The following is a 15,165-nucleotide window of genomic DNA, read 5'->3' as shown; positions in this document are numbered from 1 at the left end:
CCTTCTATAAGTTTCTTACAATGAGTTGCTGAAATTCTGTCCTATTCTTCCAGACAGAACTTGGTATAACTGCGACAGGTTCATAGGCCTCTTTGCTCACACATACATTTTCAGTTCTGCCCACAAATTTTAAATCTGATTGAGTTTGAAGCTTTGTGATGGCCACTTCAATGCCTTTACCTTGTTGTCCTTAAGCCATTTTGTCACAAATTTGAAGGTATGCTTGGAGTCATTGTTCATCTGGAAGACCCATTTGCAACTGATCTTCAGCTTCCCTGCTAAAGTCATGAGATGTTCCTGTAGTATATCTACATAATTTTCCTCCTTTATGATGCCATCTGTTTTGTGAAGTGCACCAGTCCCACCTGCAACAAAGAACCCTCACAACATGGTTTACTCCCACCTCCATGCTTGACGGTTGTAATGGTGTTCTTTGGCTTGCCTCATCCTTTTTCCTCCAAATGTAATGATGGCCCAATAGTTTAACCTTGGATTAATCAGACCAGAGGTAATTTCTCCAGAAAGCAAGATGTTTGTCCGCTTGTGCCACTGCAAACTGCAGTCTGGCTTTTTTATGACGGCTTTGGAGCAGTGGCTTCTTCCTTATTGAACAGTCTTTCAGGTTATCTCTATCCAGGACTTCTTTTACTGTGGATATAGATACTTGCCTACCTGTTTCCTCCAGCATCTTCACAAGGCCCTTTGTTGCTGTCCCGGAATTGATCTGCACCTTTCGTGCCAAAGTACATTCTTCCCTAGGAGACAGAATGAGTTGCCTTCCTGTGTGGTATGACGGTCATGTGGTCCTATGGCGTTTATACTTAGGTATTATTGTTTTCACAGATGAATGTGGAACTTTTAGGAGTTTGGAATTTGTTCCCTAGGATGTACCACATTTGTAGAGGTCCACAATTTGTTTTCAGAGGTCTTGGTTGATTTCTTTTAATTTTCTTATTATGCCAAGCAATGAGGCAGTGAGTTTGATGGTGGGCCTTAGCATCCATCCATATGTTGACTCCAATTAGGCAAATTTGCTATTAGAAACTAATTGTCTAATTGCCTAAAGGCTTCACATTTTTTCTTGAATTTTCCAAGCTGTTTCAAGGCACAGTTAACAAAGTATATGGAAACTTGTGACTCAGTGGAGTTGTGATATAGTCAATAAAAAGTGAAATTCTCTGTCTGTGAGCATTGTTGGGGAAAAACATTCCTTTGCTCTGCATAAAGTATAGTGGTGCTTGAAAGACATAAATATGACTTAAAACATCATCAGATATTCACACAAGGCCTAAAAGTAGATACCCAGCTAAACAAATGAGACACAAATATCACACTCAGTCATTTATTTATTGAGGATAATCACCCAGTACTACATATCTGTGAGGGGCAAAAGTATGTGAACCTTTGCTTTTAGTATCTGATGTGAACCCCATTTGCAGGATTAACTGCAACTAAACATTTCCTGTAAGTCTTGATCAGTCCTACACATCGGCTTGGAGGAATTTTTGACCCATTCCTCCATACAGAATTGCCTCAGCTCATTATGTTGCTGTGTTTTCTCAAATGAACTGTATGATTCAATTCCTTCCACAACATTCCTATTGAGTTAAGGTCAGGACTTTGACTTGGCCCATACTGACATGATTTGCCTTTTTTGCTAGACAGAAGATGTGAAGTGTCTTTTGGGGTTAATCAATGATTATGCTTTTATAAGAAAGGCAGAAAGAATTATAAGGTTTGTGTTCGGATCTCTGGTGCATACAAGAATTCTTGCAAGCTGCTATTCTTTATTGCAAATTTAAAATTAAGCTTTCAGAGCTCTACAGAACAAGGTATTTCAATGGGTAACCTAATGCATTCAGAAGGTGTTATACAGAGAATATTGTTTTGAATGTCAGAATCGCCACCTTGAACCAGACGTATACACATGTGCAATGGATAAAATGTAAAGGGTCTCAGAACATTTTTTTCTTTTGTGATAATTTAATTTGTGGTTCTTTTATATTCAAAATGAAATTTTGAGAGGATGATTTAGTGTTGCCCTGAAACATTTATTCAGGCAATATGCTGGAGGTTTCACGTTCGTTTTTGCCCTGTTTCCTTTTTGGCTGTCTGCTTTATTTTGGGTTTTTGCATTATCTCCTTAATATGTGAGAACACATTTGCTGCATCTTTCCACTATTTTGCTAATTTAATTTTACTTTGAGAACAAATCCTTCTTTACTTGTGTATCCCCCTTTTAATACTGAGAGACAGGGGTAAAGAATTTTTGTTCCTATAATATTCACACTAATTTTCCTGAATCTGTTGTACTAGATGTGTAGTGTTTTCGTTGGCAATATACATAGATAAAATAACTTTTTTTTTTTAAAGCATATTTAAAATAAATTCGAAATATAATTGTGTTTTAGTGCTATTCCTCAGTATCATCATGCTTCTTTAAGTAAAATCCTCCGTAATTGTTTTTTTATTTTCAGTAAAAGAGAAGTTAACTGCTGACCCTGACAGTGAGATTGCAACTACTAGCCTTAGGGTTTCATTAATGTGCCCAGTAAGTAAGAAAGGTTTCTCTTTTAAATTTTACTTTAGGTTATATTTAATGTACATGTAACAAACCAATCCACATTTGTGTTTTATCAGCTTGGGAAAATGCGTTTGACAGTACCTTGCCGTGCAATTACTTGCTCTCATCTTCAGTGCTTTGATGCAGCACTTTACCTTCAAATGAATGAGAAAAAGCCCACATGGATTTGTCCAGTTTGTGATAAAAAGGCTGCTTATGAAAGTCTAATTATTGATGGGTAAGTTTAAGTATTTTGAGTATATTCAAATGTTTGAGTTTTTCAATTATTCTCCACCTGTGGAAAACCTTGGAAATTGAGAAAAATGCTTATTGCTTGTACATTTAAAATGCATAGAGTGGTTGGGTTTTAACTTTACGTTGTCAAAATGATACCACAGTGGCTATCTTAACACCCTGGTTTTTTTTTTAACATTTATTGATCATTTGCAAAAAGGACTGGAAATGCTAAAATCACAAAGCTCTTTCTCTGCAGATTGTTAATAGTTAATATTGGCCATGTTCATATAAAAGCTAAGGCAGCAAGAGATATTTTAGAATTTTGTTAAATTAAAAAACATCCTTTGAATAATTTGAACAATCTCTTTTTAATTTGGTCATTATATAGTGGCCTTTATTTACTGAGTTGCAAAAGTCATTGACTGTGAATATAGAGGATGTTCACAAATTAGCAATCCCCAAGCCATTGTACAAAATGGGACTTTATATAAGAGTGTCAAGCAAGAAGCTCTGGCTGAAAAAAACATGTCTTTACATTCAAAACGTGACTTAGATAAAATAATGCAGAGATGTGTCAGAAAGCCTTGTGGTCTGATGAGACTAAAGGCAAATTTTGTGGTGTGAACACTAAGCATTATGTGTGGTATAAGTATAACACTGCTTATCAGCCAGGCAACTCCATCCTTTCTATAAAGTGATGGTGCAGTACTAGGCAGTGGCATCATCATGGTTACGTATGATGTGAAATATAAAGTCTCTTCAGACAATACAACATGGACTATTCATACTTGCGTGTTTATTGCCTGTCTAATCCATGTGCCGTACTGCATGTTTCCTGCCTTGGATGTGCAGTGACAAATGTAAAGGGCATAACTTACTTAAACGTGTTTATTCAGTAGTTATGGCTTGATACACTAGTTCACAAACTGCTTTAGGTTTGCATAGTTAGGTATGTGCATGTTAAAAAAACAAAATATTTCAGAAGCATATTTAATATTAAATGGAACCAGTTGAAGCTAACATCATTCAATAACTCCCTCTTCCTTATTAATGTTTCTGGCACTTGCTATAGTGTATAATACATATTCAAATGAAGCCAATTTGAGAAGTTATACAGATGTTTAGTGATATTTGTACAATTTAGTTGATGTGCCTTTTTCCAGTTCATGATTGAAAATACTTCATAAAATACACATCCTTTTTTGTACTCCAAAACTTTAGACTTTTTATGGAGATTCTTAATGCCTGTTCAGACACTGATGAAATTAAATTCCAGGAAGATGGGACTTGGTGTCCTATGAAACCCAAAAATGAACCACTCAAGATTTCAAGCTCAGGCAGTATGAAAGTTGAAGGCAAGTCTTTTGTTTTATTGTTTTTTTTTTTTAAATAAGAGTTGTATTTTTAAATTCAGTGTAAAAACAGTAATACATTATTTCACATTTTATTTTATTAGAGGGCACAAAACTCAGTAAATATTTCATTGTCATAAATAACAGTGTTTGTTTTCAATGTATACAGGATACTTGAATATTGTATACTTTTTTTCCTTTTTCAGCAGCAAGCATCAGGTTGCAAATCAGCTCATTCTTGTTCTATATTAATTATTCTATGAAACTTTCAGGTTCTTGTGTTGTCAGCAGATTATCTCCATTAACATCTCCAAGCGAAACAAGTAATGTGAAAAAAGCAGATGTGATTGACCTGACAGTTGAGAGTTCAGAGGAAGAGGATGGAGCAGATCATGTAGAACAGCCTCCTCTTAAGAAGCAATGTTTTTACTTGAGCAGACCAGAGGACTGCCATAACAAGGGGTTAGTACCAATGAAATAGAGTAGTACATCTGCCTTTAAAGTTTTAAATGGGAGTAGTATATATCTGTAACCTTTGAAATGTAACTGTTTTAAAAAGAAATTTGCGATTTTGCTTTGACTCGTTTTTTTTCCCTGCCCCACTAGGGTTTTGAATTACCAACCTCCAATTATGCGGTTGCCAAACATGCAAACAGTTGATACCTCCTTTTTGGCATCTTCACTTCCCGACTATGCAGTTCCTTTCCATCGTACATTACCATTAATGCATTCGGATATACAGGGTAGGAAATCTTGCTTTAAATATTTTTTTTTATGTAAAATTTTTCTGACATGCTTGTTTTTTGTGTTCTGTATTTAGATTTCATTAAAGAAAATAACAGCAAGTAATAGACGACTGTTCAAATCAAACTGCATTACTTTGTAGCTATATGGCCCAGTGCATATTTAAACAAAGGTCAAATGACCAGTGATATAATGAGTTGATTGAATCAAACCGATGAACTAAAACAACAGCGGTTTAGAAGGAATCAAAATGAGCAAAGGATGGCTATACTAAAAGATGAGGGTGTGTTATGTTTGTATAACCTTGAAATTATTAGTTCATAAACCATCTCAATAAAGTAAGCATAGCATCAAGAAACAAGGTGGTCATCCTACATCAACATCTCTCCCAAGCAAAAATTATTATAGGAAGTGAGAATGGCTGAGGACCAGAAACAAACATTGGCCACAAACATTGAGTGCAGCAGACAAGAAAAACATCAAACTGACATCCAATCGGAATTGGAAGTTGTCTAGCACTGATATTAACTCTGTACTCAGTAGGATAGTAACAGTGCACAATGTGATGCACATTATGTTTTTAACATGTATTATGTTTCCGCAGAATTGATCACACTTTATTGAAAATGCCATTGAAGTGAATTGTTGCCTGCAGGCATTCAGTAGAAGTCAAACGTTTACACGCACTTAGGGTGAATTCTGTAAAACTCACTTTATGACCCCTCCACAGATTTAATGCTAACAAACTATAAATTTGGCATATCTTTCAAGACCTCTACATTGTGCAGGACAAAAGTGATTTTTTTTCCACCAGTGCTCATAGATTATTTCACTTTTTATTGTCTATGTCACAGTTCCACAGGATCACAAGTTTAAGTACACTTTTGTTAACTGTGTCTTTAAACAGCTTGGAAAATTCCAGAAAATTATGTCAAGCCTTTAGGCACGTAGACATTTAGCTTCTGACAGCCAATTAGCGTAATTGGAGTCAATGTGTGGATGGAAGTTAAGGTCTACCATCAAACTCACTACCCCTTTGCATTGACATAATGGGAAGAGAAAAAGAAATCAGCCTAGACCTCCCAAAAAAAATTGTGGACCTCCACAAATTTGGTTCATCCTTGGGAACAATTTCCAAATGCCTGAAGGTTCCATGTTCATCTGTACAAGCAATAATGCGTAAGTATAAACTCCGTGGGACCACATAACCATCATATCACTCAGGAAGGTGGCTCATTCTGTCTCCCTTAGAAGAACATACTTTGGCAGATCAATCCCAGTACAACAGCAAAGGAGCACGTGAAGAAGCTGGAGGAAACAGTTACACAAATATCAATATTCACAATAAAACAAGTCCTCTGTTGACATAACCTGAAAGGCTGCTCAGCAAGGAGGAAGCCACAGCTCCAAAGCTGCCATAAAAAAAAAAACAGACTGCAGTTTGAAATGGCACATGGGTACAAAGATCTTACCTTTTGGAGAAATGTCCTCTGATCTGATTATTCCAAGATCGAACTGTTAGGCCATAATGACTACCATTTTGTTTGGAGGAAAAAGTGTGAGGCTTACATGCCAAAGAACATCATCCTAACCATCAAGCGAGTGGGAGCACCGTGTGGTGGTGGTGCTTTGCTGCAGGAGAGACTGGTGCACTTCACAAAAAAGATGGTATCATAAGAACATCTCAAGAGCTCAGTAAGGAAATTCAAGGTCAGTCACAAAGAGGTCTTCCAAACAGACAATGATCCAAGCATACCTCCATAGTTGTACTGGAGAGGCCATTACAAAGCCCAAACCTCAAACCGATTGAAAATTTGTGGGCAGAACTGAAAAAGCGTGTGCGCATGGAGGCCTGTGAACCTGAAAATTTGTGGGCAGAACTGAAAAAGCGTGTGTGAGCATGGAGGCCTGTGAACCTGTTCCAGTTACATCAGTTCTGTCTAGAAGAATAAGCCAGTACAGTGGTACCTTGAGATAAGAGTGCCCCAATGTACAAGTTTTTTGAGATACGAGCCGTCACTAGGTCGATTTTTTTTTTTTTCCTTGAGTTATGAGCCAAAATTCAAAATACGAGCCATCAAAGAGCTTGTCGCCGCACATTCCGAGGAACTGATGACAGAGGAGTTGACGGAACTACAGACGCAGCAACATACGGAGGTTCTGCAGGTGATCATTATTGCGGAGGAGGTTATCTCTTAAAGTGAAATAAAGGAAGTGTTTGCAATGTGGGAAAAAGTTTTGAACTCTAAAGAAAAGAAACACCCTGAAAAAGTTACAACTAATCGTACAGCAGTGCGATTTAATGACACTTGCCTAACACTTGACTTTATTGAAAAGAAACACCCAGAAAAAGTTACAACTGATCGTGCAGCAGCGCTATTTAATGACACTTAAAGCTCCTTGGACAGGTTTCTATTGAAATGCCCTGCGAATGAAAGTGACGAAAGCGTGGCAAAAAAGAAAAAAACTAGTGAAGACGAAAATGAAGTTAAGCAAAAGTGAAGTGAAAGAAAAAAACATTACAGTATGCTATTCAGCTTTGCCAACATCTGTTTATTTCTTTAGATTCTCTTTTATGTATTAGGTTTTATTTTGTCTGTATACAATATTTGTACATTATAAATAAATTTTTCTTATGTTGAAAACATTTAACATAAAATTGTGGTGGTTTTTTGGGGGCCGGCACGAATTAATTTCATTTCAATTAATTTCAATGGGGAAAATTGATTTGAGATATGAGCATTTTGACTTATAAGCTCGGTCACAGAACGAATTAAACTCGCATCTCAAGGTATTACTGTATTTTAGCATCTTATTGTAAGAAGTTTGTGGAAGGCTACACTAAAGGTTTGGCTCAAGGTTAAACAATTTAAAGGTAATGCTACCAAATTTGAACAAAGTATATGTAAACTTGTGACCCACTGGAATTGTGATAGGGTCAATAAAAAGTGAAATGCGAACAGTGTTGGAAAAAATTACTTTTGCCCTACACAAAGTGGATGTCATAAACAATATTCCAGATGTATAGTTTGTTAGTATAAAATCCATGAAGTGTATATAAACGTAGGACTTAAACTGTATCTTGCTCTATCATATAAGCATGATTGGAATTTCAAGAGTACTAAACTCCCACCCCACATTTCCATTGCTATAATATATGTATATCTTCATTCTTTAATCATCAAGAGGGACAAAAAACCCAATGGAGTGCAGTGCAGCAGAGAGACCACAGGTGCCGAACGTGTGCTGCAGAGCAGTCGAATACTGTTTTATTACTGGTGCTTTGGTGCAAAAGCTGGTATCAGTACTGAAGTTTAAATTTTTGTATTAATCCATCACTAGTAAGAAATCAGATCTTGTGGTCTTTTATACCAAAAGTCAGAATGTAAGCAGCTGGAATGTCCAGGCAGTTTTCCTTGTCCAAGCAAAATATGCAACAGATATCTAACAGCTGACATCATCCAGAAAGAGGGTCAGTGTTAATACAGTGAAAACAATGGGTCTCACCCTAAAGGATGCACATGACCATGGAAGGAAAAAATTTGGGAGTAGCTTGCTAACCTGGGTAATACTTGGGAAATGGGCTTTTAGACTAGTGATGATAATGAATTGAATTGTCTTATTTGTGTCATATTGGGGAACAAATTGAAGAATCCTTTGCTGTGTTATTTCATACTTTGACCCAGCCAAGAATCATAAATATTTCAATAATCCTACTGTTTCAAAAGGGCAAAATTATATTGCAGTAATCCCTCCTCAATCGCGGGGGTTGCGTTCCAGAACCCCTCGCGATAGATGAAAATCCACGAAGTAGAAACCATATGTTTGTATGGTTATTTTGATATATTTTAAGCCCTTATAAACTCTCCCACACTGTTAACATTATTAGAGCCCTCTAGACATGAAATAACACCCTTTAGTCAAAAGTTTAAACTGTGCTCTATGACAAGACAGAGATGACAGTTCTTTCTCACAATTAAAAGAATGCAAATATATCTTCTCTTCAAAGGAGTGCGCGCGTCAGGAGCAGAGAATTTCAGAGAGAGAGCTTGCTAAGAAAAGCAAACAATCAAAAAATCAATACGTGCTTTTGTGCTTTTAAGTATGCCGAAGCACCGCGATAAAGCAGCATTTTTTAGAGGAGCATCTGTTTCCTCTAGGCAAACAGCCTTTGCTCACAACCCCTCCGTCGGGCAGAGAGAGTGAGAGAGACATAGAAAAAGCAAACAATCAAGCACCGCGCGGGAAGCATATCGTATATCATTGAGGAGTTTTAGTTAATACGTAATACATGCTCCGATTGGGTAGCTTCTAAGCCATTCGCTAATAGCGTCCCTTGTATGAAATCAACTGGGTAAACAAACTGAGGAAGCATGTACCATAAATTAAAAGACCCATTGTCCGCAGAAATCCGCGAACCAGAGAAAAATCTGTGATATATATTTAGATATGCTTACATTTAAAATCCGCGATGGAGTGAAGCCATGAAAGTCGAAGCGCGATATAGAGTGGGATCACTGTATTTGCATAATTTACTAAGAATATAAATAATACTATCCTAGTGTTAATTTTAGTTCAGTTATCTGTTGAATGCTTGTTAATGTTCAACTCAGACCTCACTCGTTTACTGCTCAGACCACATTGGTGGATGGAGATGCAAAGAATCCTTCTGCAAGCAAGTTTACTTCATGAAAGGAAATGCGTTATTCATTTTTCATCCATTTCAAATATACAGATTTCCTCACATCCTCGCCAAGGTTGTTCAGATCCATAATTCAAAGAAAATTTTGTCTGCTTGTCTTGCTTAGCAGTTTACACAGGGAGCTAAAGAGTTGTACAAGCACAGTTTGACATTCCTTTTCCAGCACAGGTTTGCTGTAGGATCCTAGGCTGTTGTGTTAAGAATTGGTGCTATGTGCAAATATCTTTTCAAATGCTAAGAGATTTATTTTTTTAATTGTTCATTGGTTGGCTTTTTTTTTTTTTTTTACTGTTTTAGCACTAAAAATGAATTGTAAAAACCCTCTCTTACAGGTCTGGATTTCCTTTCACTAATTCAAGGAGAGTCACAGGTAAGCAGCGTCTTAAATGTATAACTAGATAACTAAATTACATAAGCAACTACAGTAGGCACCGATTTATGACTCCATTTAGCAGTATGTTTGTCAAAAAGTATACCGGTCATTTCAGCTTGAGGCCGTGTGGGTGTGGTATGCTGCTGTTACGGAATAGCACAAGCAAATACTTGATTCTCAGCGGCCTTATTTTCAGGGTGCTGCTGTGCTGCACTTTTGAAATGCTGCATATGTCCTGTCATGCTGCTTACTCTCCCACTCACAGCAGTTTTGAAATGCCACACAACTGTCCTCCTGGAACTCCAGGTGGGACCACGCTTATTGTTCATGTATTGAGGCATTGCAGGTTTTCGTAATATCCCATGCAAAGTTCATTGTTCATTTGTTGATCCTTTCAGATGATTGATTGATTGAGACTTCACGGGATAAAGCTTATGTAGTGCAGTGGGATAAATGAAATCTGTTGCAGAAGGAAAGTACCAGCTCATCTGTTATTTAATATTTATTTGTCAGGTAAAAAAAAAAAAAGAGGGAACATTGGTCGTAAGTATGAAAGGCCTCAACTCGGTCAGCTGTAAATAAGCACATGACTGGTTGAGAGCTGTAATACAAATGTCAGGTGTTCTGCTAGTAGCTTGCAATGTCCCAAACCCATGGTTTTTCAGCAATATTTTACCAAAAATGCATTTCCTTAAAGTCACCTCATGTATGACATTAAAGCATGCTCAAACAAACTCAGGCTTTTGAACCAGTTCCCATTAGAGTAGTTTCTAGTTGCTGTTTCTTATTGGGGTTTACTGCATTTTGTCTGTATATATGTGTTAATTTATTTGAGCAAGTAAAAAAAGTGGAGAGGAAAAATTAATTCATGAACTAAGTCTTTCACCTATCATTTTTCTTCCGCCTAATATACTAATCATTCTATAAAATATCTGCTGGCAGCTCTCAGTTAAGCTTTCAGTACTTTCTATTCAAAGTGAAGTAGTACATAAGATGGTAATGGCCAATACAAATACATCGGATGTTTAAATATTCACATACTATTGCCGTAGGGTGGCGCAGTGGTAGTGCTGCTGACTGGCAGTAAGGAGACCTGGGTTCGCTTCCCAGGTCCTCCCTGCATGGAGTTTGCATGTTCTTCCTGCGTGGGTTTTCTCTGAGTGCTCCAGTTTCCTCCCACAGTTCAAAGACATGCAGGTTAGGTGCACTGGCGATCCTAAATTGTCTCGTGTGTGTGTGTGTGTGTGTGTGTGTGTGTGTGTGTGTGTGTGTGTGTGTGTGTGTGTGTGTGTGTGTGTGTGCGCCTGCTGGTGGGCTGGTGCCCTGTGTTGGCTGGGATTGGCTCCAGCAGACCCCCGTGACCCTGTGTTAGGATATAGCAGGTTGGACAATGACTGACTGACTATTACCGTATTAATGACTCCCTCCAGAATTTCATGAGCACAAGATTGGAGGAAAAAAAAAAAAATCTTTTCCAGGCAGGAGTTGATGTTAAAATGTTAGTCGTATCTAGAACTCGTTTCACTGAGGATGCCATTCACATAGTGCTGTTATTCAAGAGTTAAGTTTCTAATTTACCCTTTAAAAATCTTTTCACTTGTATTTAGCTTGTAAAAGGAAGTCTTATACAACTAATATTGCTCTCTCTTGTTCATAACATGTATTAACAGTAAATTTCACCACAGAACAAATGGTGCCTTAGCCTATTTGGTCCGAAACAGCCTCAGATTCCTTTAGATATTAGGATACACTTGCAGGCAGCACTGTAGTGCACTGGTAGCATTGCTGCCTTGCACCAAGAAGACTGAATTTCACATTCTGGGTGCTCCTTGCATGGAGATTGCATGTTCTCTGGATGGACTTTCTCTGGGTGGTCTGGTTTCCTCCAACAGTCCAGAGACCATGCAGGTTAGGTGAATTAGCATTGTTAAATTGACCCTAGTGCATTTTCACCCTGCAGTGCCCTCTTTAGTGGTGGTTCTTGCTGTGAACCCAATGCTTGCTAAACTAGGTTCTAGCTTCCCTGTGACCCTGCTCAGAATAATAATAAGAATATTCGTGCCATACAGCACTGATTTTTATATTACTGTAGAAGAAAAAAATGTTAGTTTTTCTATTTTCATTGTCATAATTTTTTCATTCTCTCTACATTGGATCCCCGTGGAATTGAGTATCGCAAACCTCCTGCAGCATTACACCTTAGGCCATACCATGAGAACTGCTCAGTTAGACCTTCTTTCTCTTTCTTGTACCCCAGACCAAAGACATGTAGGGACTGCACATTCCATTTCATTGCTCCAAGGTTTTGGAACAGTCTTCCAGTGACGTTGAGACCAGTATAGTCTACTGAATTGTTTAAGTGTCACCTTAAGACACATCTGTTCAAACAGGCCTTTCGGTAGTTTTTCCATCTGTGAGTTAATTTTACATTCTTATTGTATTTTTTGTTGTTTTCTGTGTTTTATTGTTCATCACTTGGTGACTTTTGTCAGTGATTGCCTTATAAGTAAAATTTTTACTTCACTTATTTTTAAAACGGTCAAGCCTCACATTTGTCAGCCATTAACCTTTGCTGTTTAGTGATTCCAAATTTCATCTTCATAATAGACTATTGCTTGGCAATATAGTATATATGCTTAACCATTTGCAGCTATTTTTAATTAATAAGAATGTCTATTTTCTTGTAGCCTTATTGCTCCCCACTGTTCCTGGATACCCTCCCTAGTGTATTACAGACAGCCGCTACGAGTGCTGGCATAATATCAACTCCATATGAAAGCAGCAATCTTGGCAACAATGCAAACAGAAGTGAAGCTGGAGTTATAACTGGTGGTATGGGAACAAGTATTACAGACATTATTTCTTTGGATTAGAGACCATTTCCCAAACATTTGGATAATTTTGACCCATCTGGTAGTGAAAATCTGCCCCTCAATCTTAAGATGCAGCTGCTCAGTTTCATATTTTTTACAGTTCATTTCAGCATCGATGCTTTGAGAAACTTTGGAAAAAGAAGAACAATAAAAAAACAGCACCACAGAATGGTGTGCTGTTGAAGCAAATGGGGAATTATTTAACTTTCCAGTCTCGAGCTAAAATTTGGGGTTTTTTTGTGCAATTGACAAATCTGAATAACTTCTTTGGAAATGTATTATGGTGCTCCTATTCAGTACTCAAATTCAGAAAAGCAATAAGAGAACCTTTTAAGTAATTGCTACAGTTTGTTATAAGGATCTCGTATCTGTTGAACTGAAAAGGAATCCTGTTTAAATTTTGGAGATTAAAGAAGAAATTGTTTTCTGACAAATACTAGATTTTCGAAGATAATCAAGCATCATGTAATATTCTGCATTAAAATATGGATCCACACTATCTGAAGGATGCTTGCTTATTGCCACAGATAATCTTTGTTGAAGAGAATGTGAAAGTAACAATAAAAATACTGCAATTATGTTCAGTGATACAGTTTGAACTTCATTTTAGAGCTGATGCTGAAATGCCAGACTTTCTTTCTGGTAAGTTTCTAAAGAAATCATTTAAAAACGATGGACCATGTTTGCTGGCCTGCCGTCAGCAACTGAGGACATTTATTAACCTTGACGATCATTGACTGTGTTTCAGATTTGTGTTGTAATGTTTGCTGGTTGGGTAACGCATTTGTATTCAGACGGTGTCCTTTCAATGTTTTTATAGTTCTTGCTTCTCCTTGTTTATAACGAGTTTGTCATTTCTGTTCCACTAACAGCACAAAGACCACTTTTTGTGAAAATGTACATTGACAACTTAAAGGACTACTCCCAGTTTTTATTGACGATGTAATATGGAACAGGCCATGGAAATTATGTAGAGTGATAGAAGCCGATATAACGCGCTGAAATGTGCTTTCTAGGTAAGATAAAAATACTGGGAAGCATTCATTGACTTGCACAGTTTAACTCCTTAATCATAACATTAATTAAGCTCTAAATAATTCAGACAATAATATTGTCTTTATATGTATCTGACATATCTTGTCTCAGATTTAATATTTTTGTTTTTAAATGACAAAAATTATTTAAGTTTGTGATTTTTCAGTTTAAGCTATTTGTATTTGCCTTTGACTACTGCTGATGTTCGTTATGAAGTGCTCATTAAGCGACAACAGCAGAGCCAGTAATTTGCATAGCACTGTATGTAATTTTTTTTGAAGATGTTTTTGTTTCTGCATTATTAAATCAAGCCAAACAGAGTTAATGCTTTCAGTCCTAAAAAGTAAAAATAGTAATAATGGTTCAGTGTTCCATTTGATTTTTACATCTTGCAAAAGCCATTAAATTACAATCAGTTATCTTCTGTTAGAAACAATGTGCACTATATATTTTTGTAACTGTTCATTCAACTGCAAGTACAGTATATCTGTTGAACTATTTTTACAGTATTTTTGTGATGTATAAATACACATTTTTTAAATGTATATTAATATTTGTTAATTTTTTTTATATTGTAAATGCAAATTTCCCATTACTGGTCAAAGCAAATTGGTGTTTTGAGAGTATATAAAGTATAATTAACTTCAGCATACACACTTCAAAATTTAATTCAGTCTGTAGTTGGGTACATTTTGAAATGTATATTCTGTTTAATGTAAATATATCTGTATATATTCTGTATGTGTGTATGTTTGTGTATATAAATATAAATAAAAAATTGGGGGTTAGTTTCCTGCTATTGGGAATCCCCCTTTTTCTGTATAATTCTTTTCATTACTGTGAAGGCTGGTAAATGAAAGATACATTTTGAGATGTGTATTGGCACATATCAAATCGACCAGGAGATGTCCTACAAGGATTATTAGAGCTAATTCACCAAAGGGTCTCATTTATAAATGTTCATTTGGATTTGAGCATGAATGACTCGGTCATTCACGGATTTTTCCTTAGAACCTAACTATTAATTGTTCTCAGAAAGCGCAAATATACTCCAGTTTTTTTTTTTTATGGTTTTTTTCGTGGCAATACGGTGCTGTAGAGAGAACAGGAAGCAACCACAGAGGGAAACGCGGTTTTGGATGGTGAAAGTAGCCAATCTGAGAGCATTATTCATTTCTCCTTGCTGCTGATTGACTGCTTCCCTGTGAAGCGTCTCCAGCTTAGTGTCGTGTTTTCCATTTTGTTATTGTTTTCATTTTGTTATTCTTAAATGCACAAGAACGTCA

At 36.7% G+C, this 15,165-nt stretch overlaps 1 protein-coding gene across 4 annotated transcripts in view; it reads left to right on the top strand.

Moving 5' to 3' along the window:
• pias2 (protein inhibitor of activated STAT, 2) overlaps positions 1-14,706 on the top strand; it is a 39,499-nt gene extending 24,793 nt beyond the window's left edge. For all 4 annotated transcript variants that reach the window (XM_039758328.1, XM_039758325.1, XM_039758329.1 and 1 more), the window contains 7 exons: positions 2,478-2,551; positions 2,641-2,801; positions 4,022-4,155; positions 4,425-4,614; positions 4,759-4,895; positions 9,931-9,968; positions 12,659-14,706. In XM_039758328.1, the coding sequence (XP_039614262.1) occupies positions 2,478-2,551; positions 2,641-2,801; positions 4,022-4,155; positions 4,425-4,614; positions 4,759-4,895; positions 9,931-9,968; positions 12,659-12,844 (920 nt within the window). In that variant the 3' untranslated portion in view covers positions 12,845-14,706. The remainder of the gene's footprint in view (positions 1-2,477; positions 2,552-2,640; positions 2,802-4,021; positions 4,156-4,424; positions 4,615-4,758; positions 4,896-9,930; positions 9,969-12,658) is intronic.
• Positions 14,707-15,165: the final 459 nt, after the last annotated feature.

The sequence above is a fragment of the Polypterus senegalus genome, chromosome 7 (genome assembly GCF_016835505.1).
Source record: "Polypterus senegalus isolate Bchr_013 chromosome 7, ASM1683550v1, whole genome shotgun sequence".
Classification (NCBI taxonomy): domain Eukaryota; kingdom Metazoa; phylum Chordata; class Cladistia; order Polypteriformes; family Polypteridae; genus Polypterus; species Polypterus senegalus.
The sequence above is the reverse complement of the archived record's forward strand: the minus strand, read 5'-3'. Positions and strand labels throughout refer to the sequence as shown.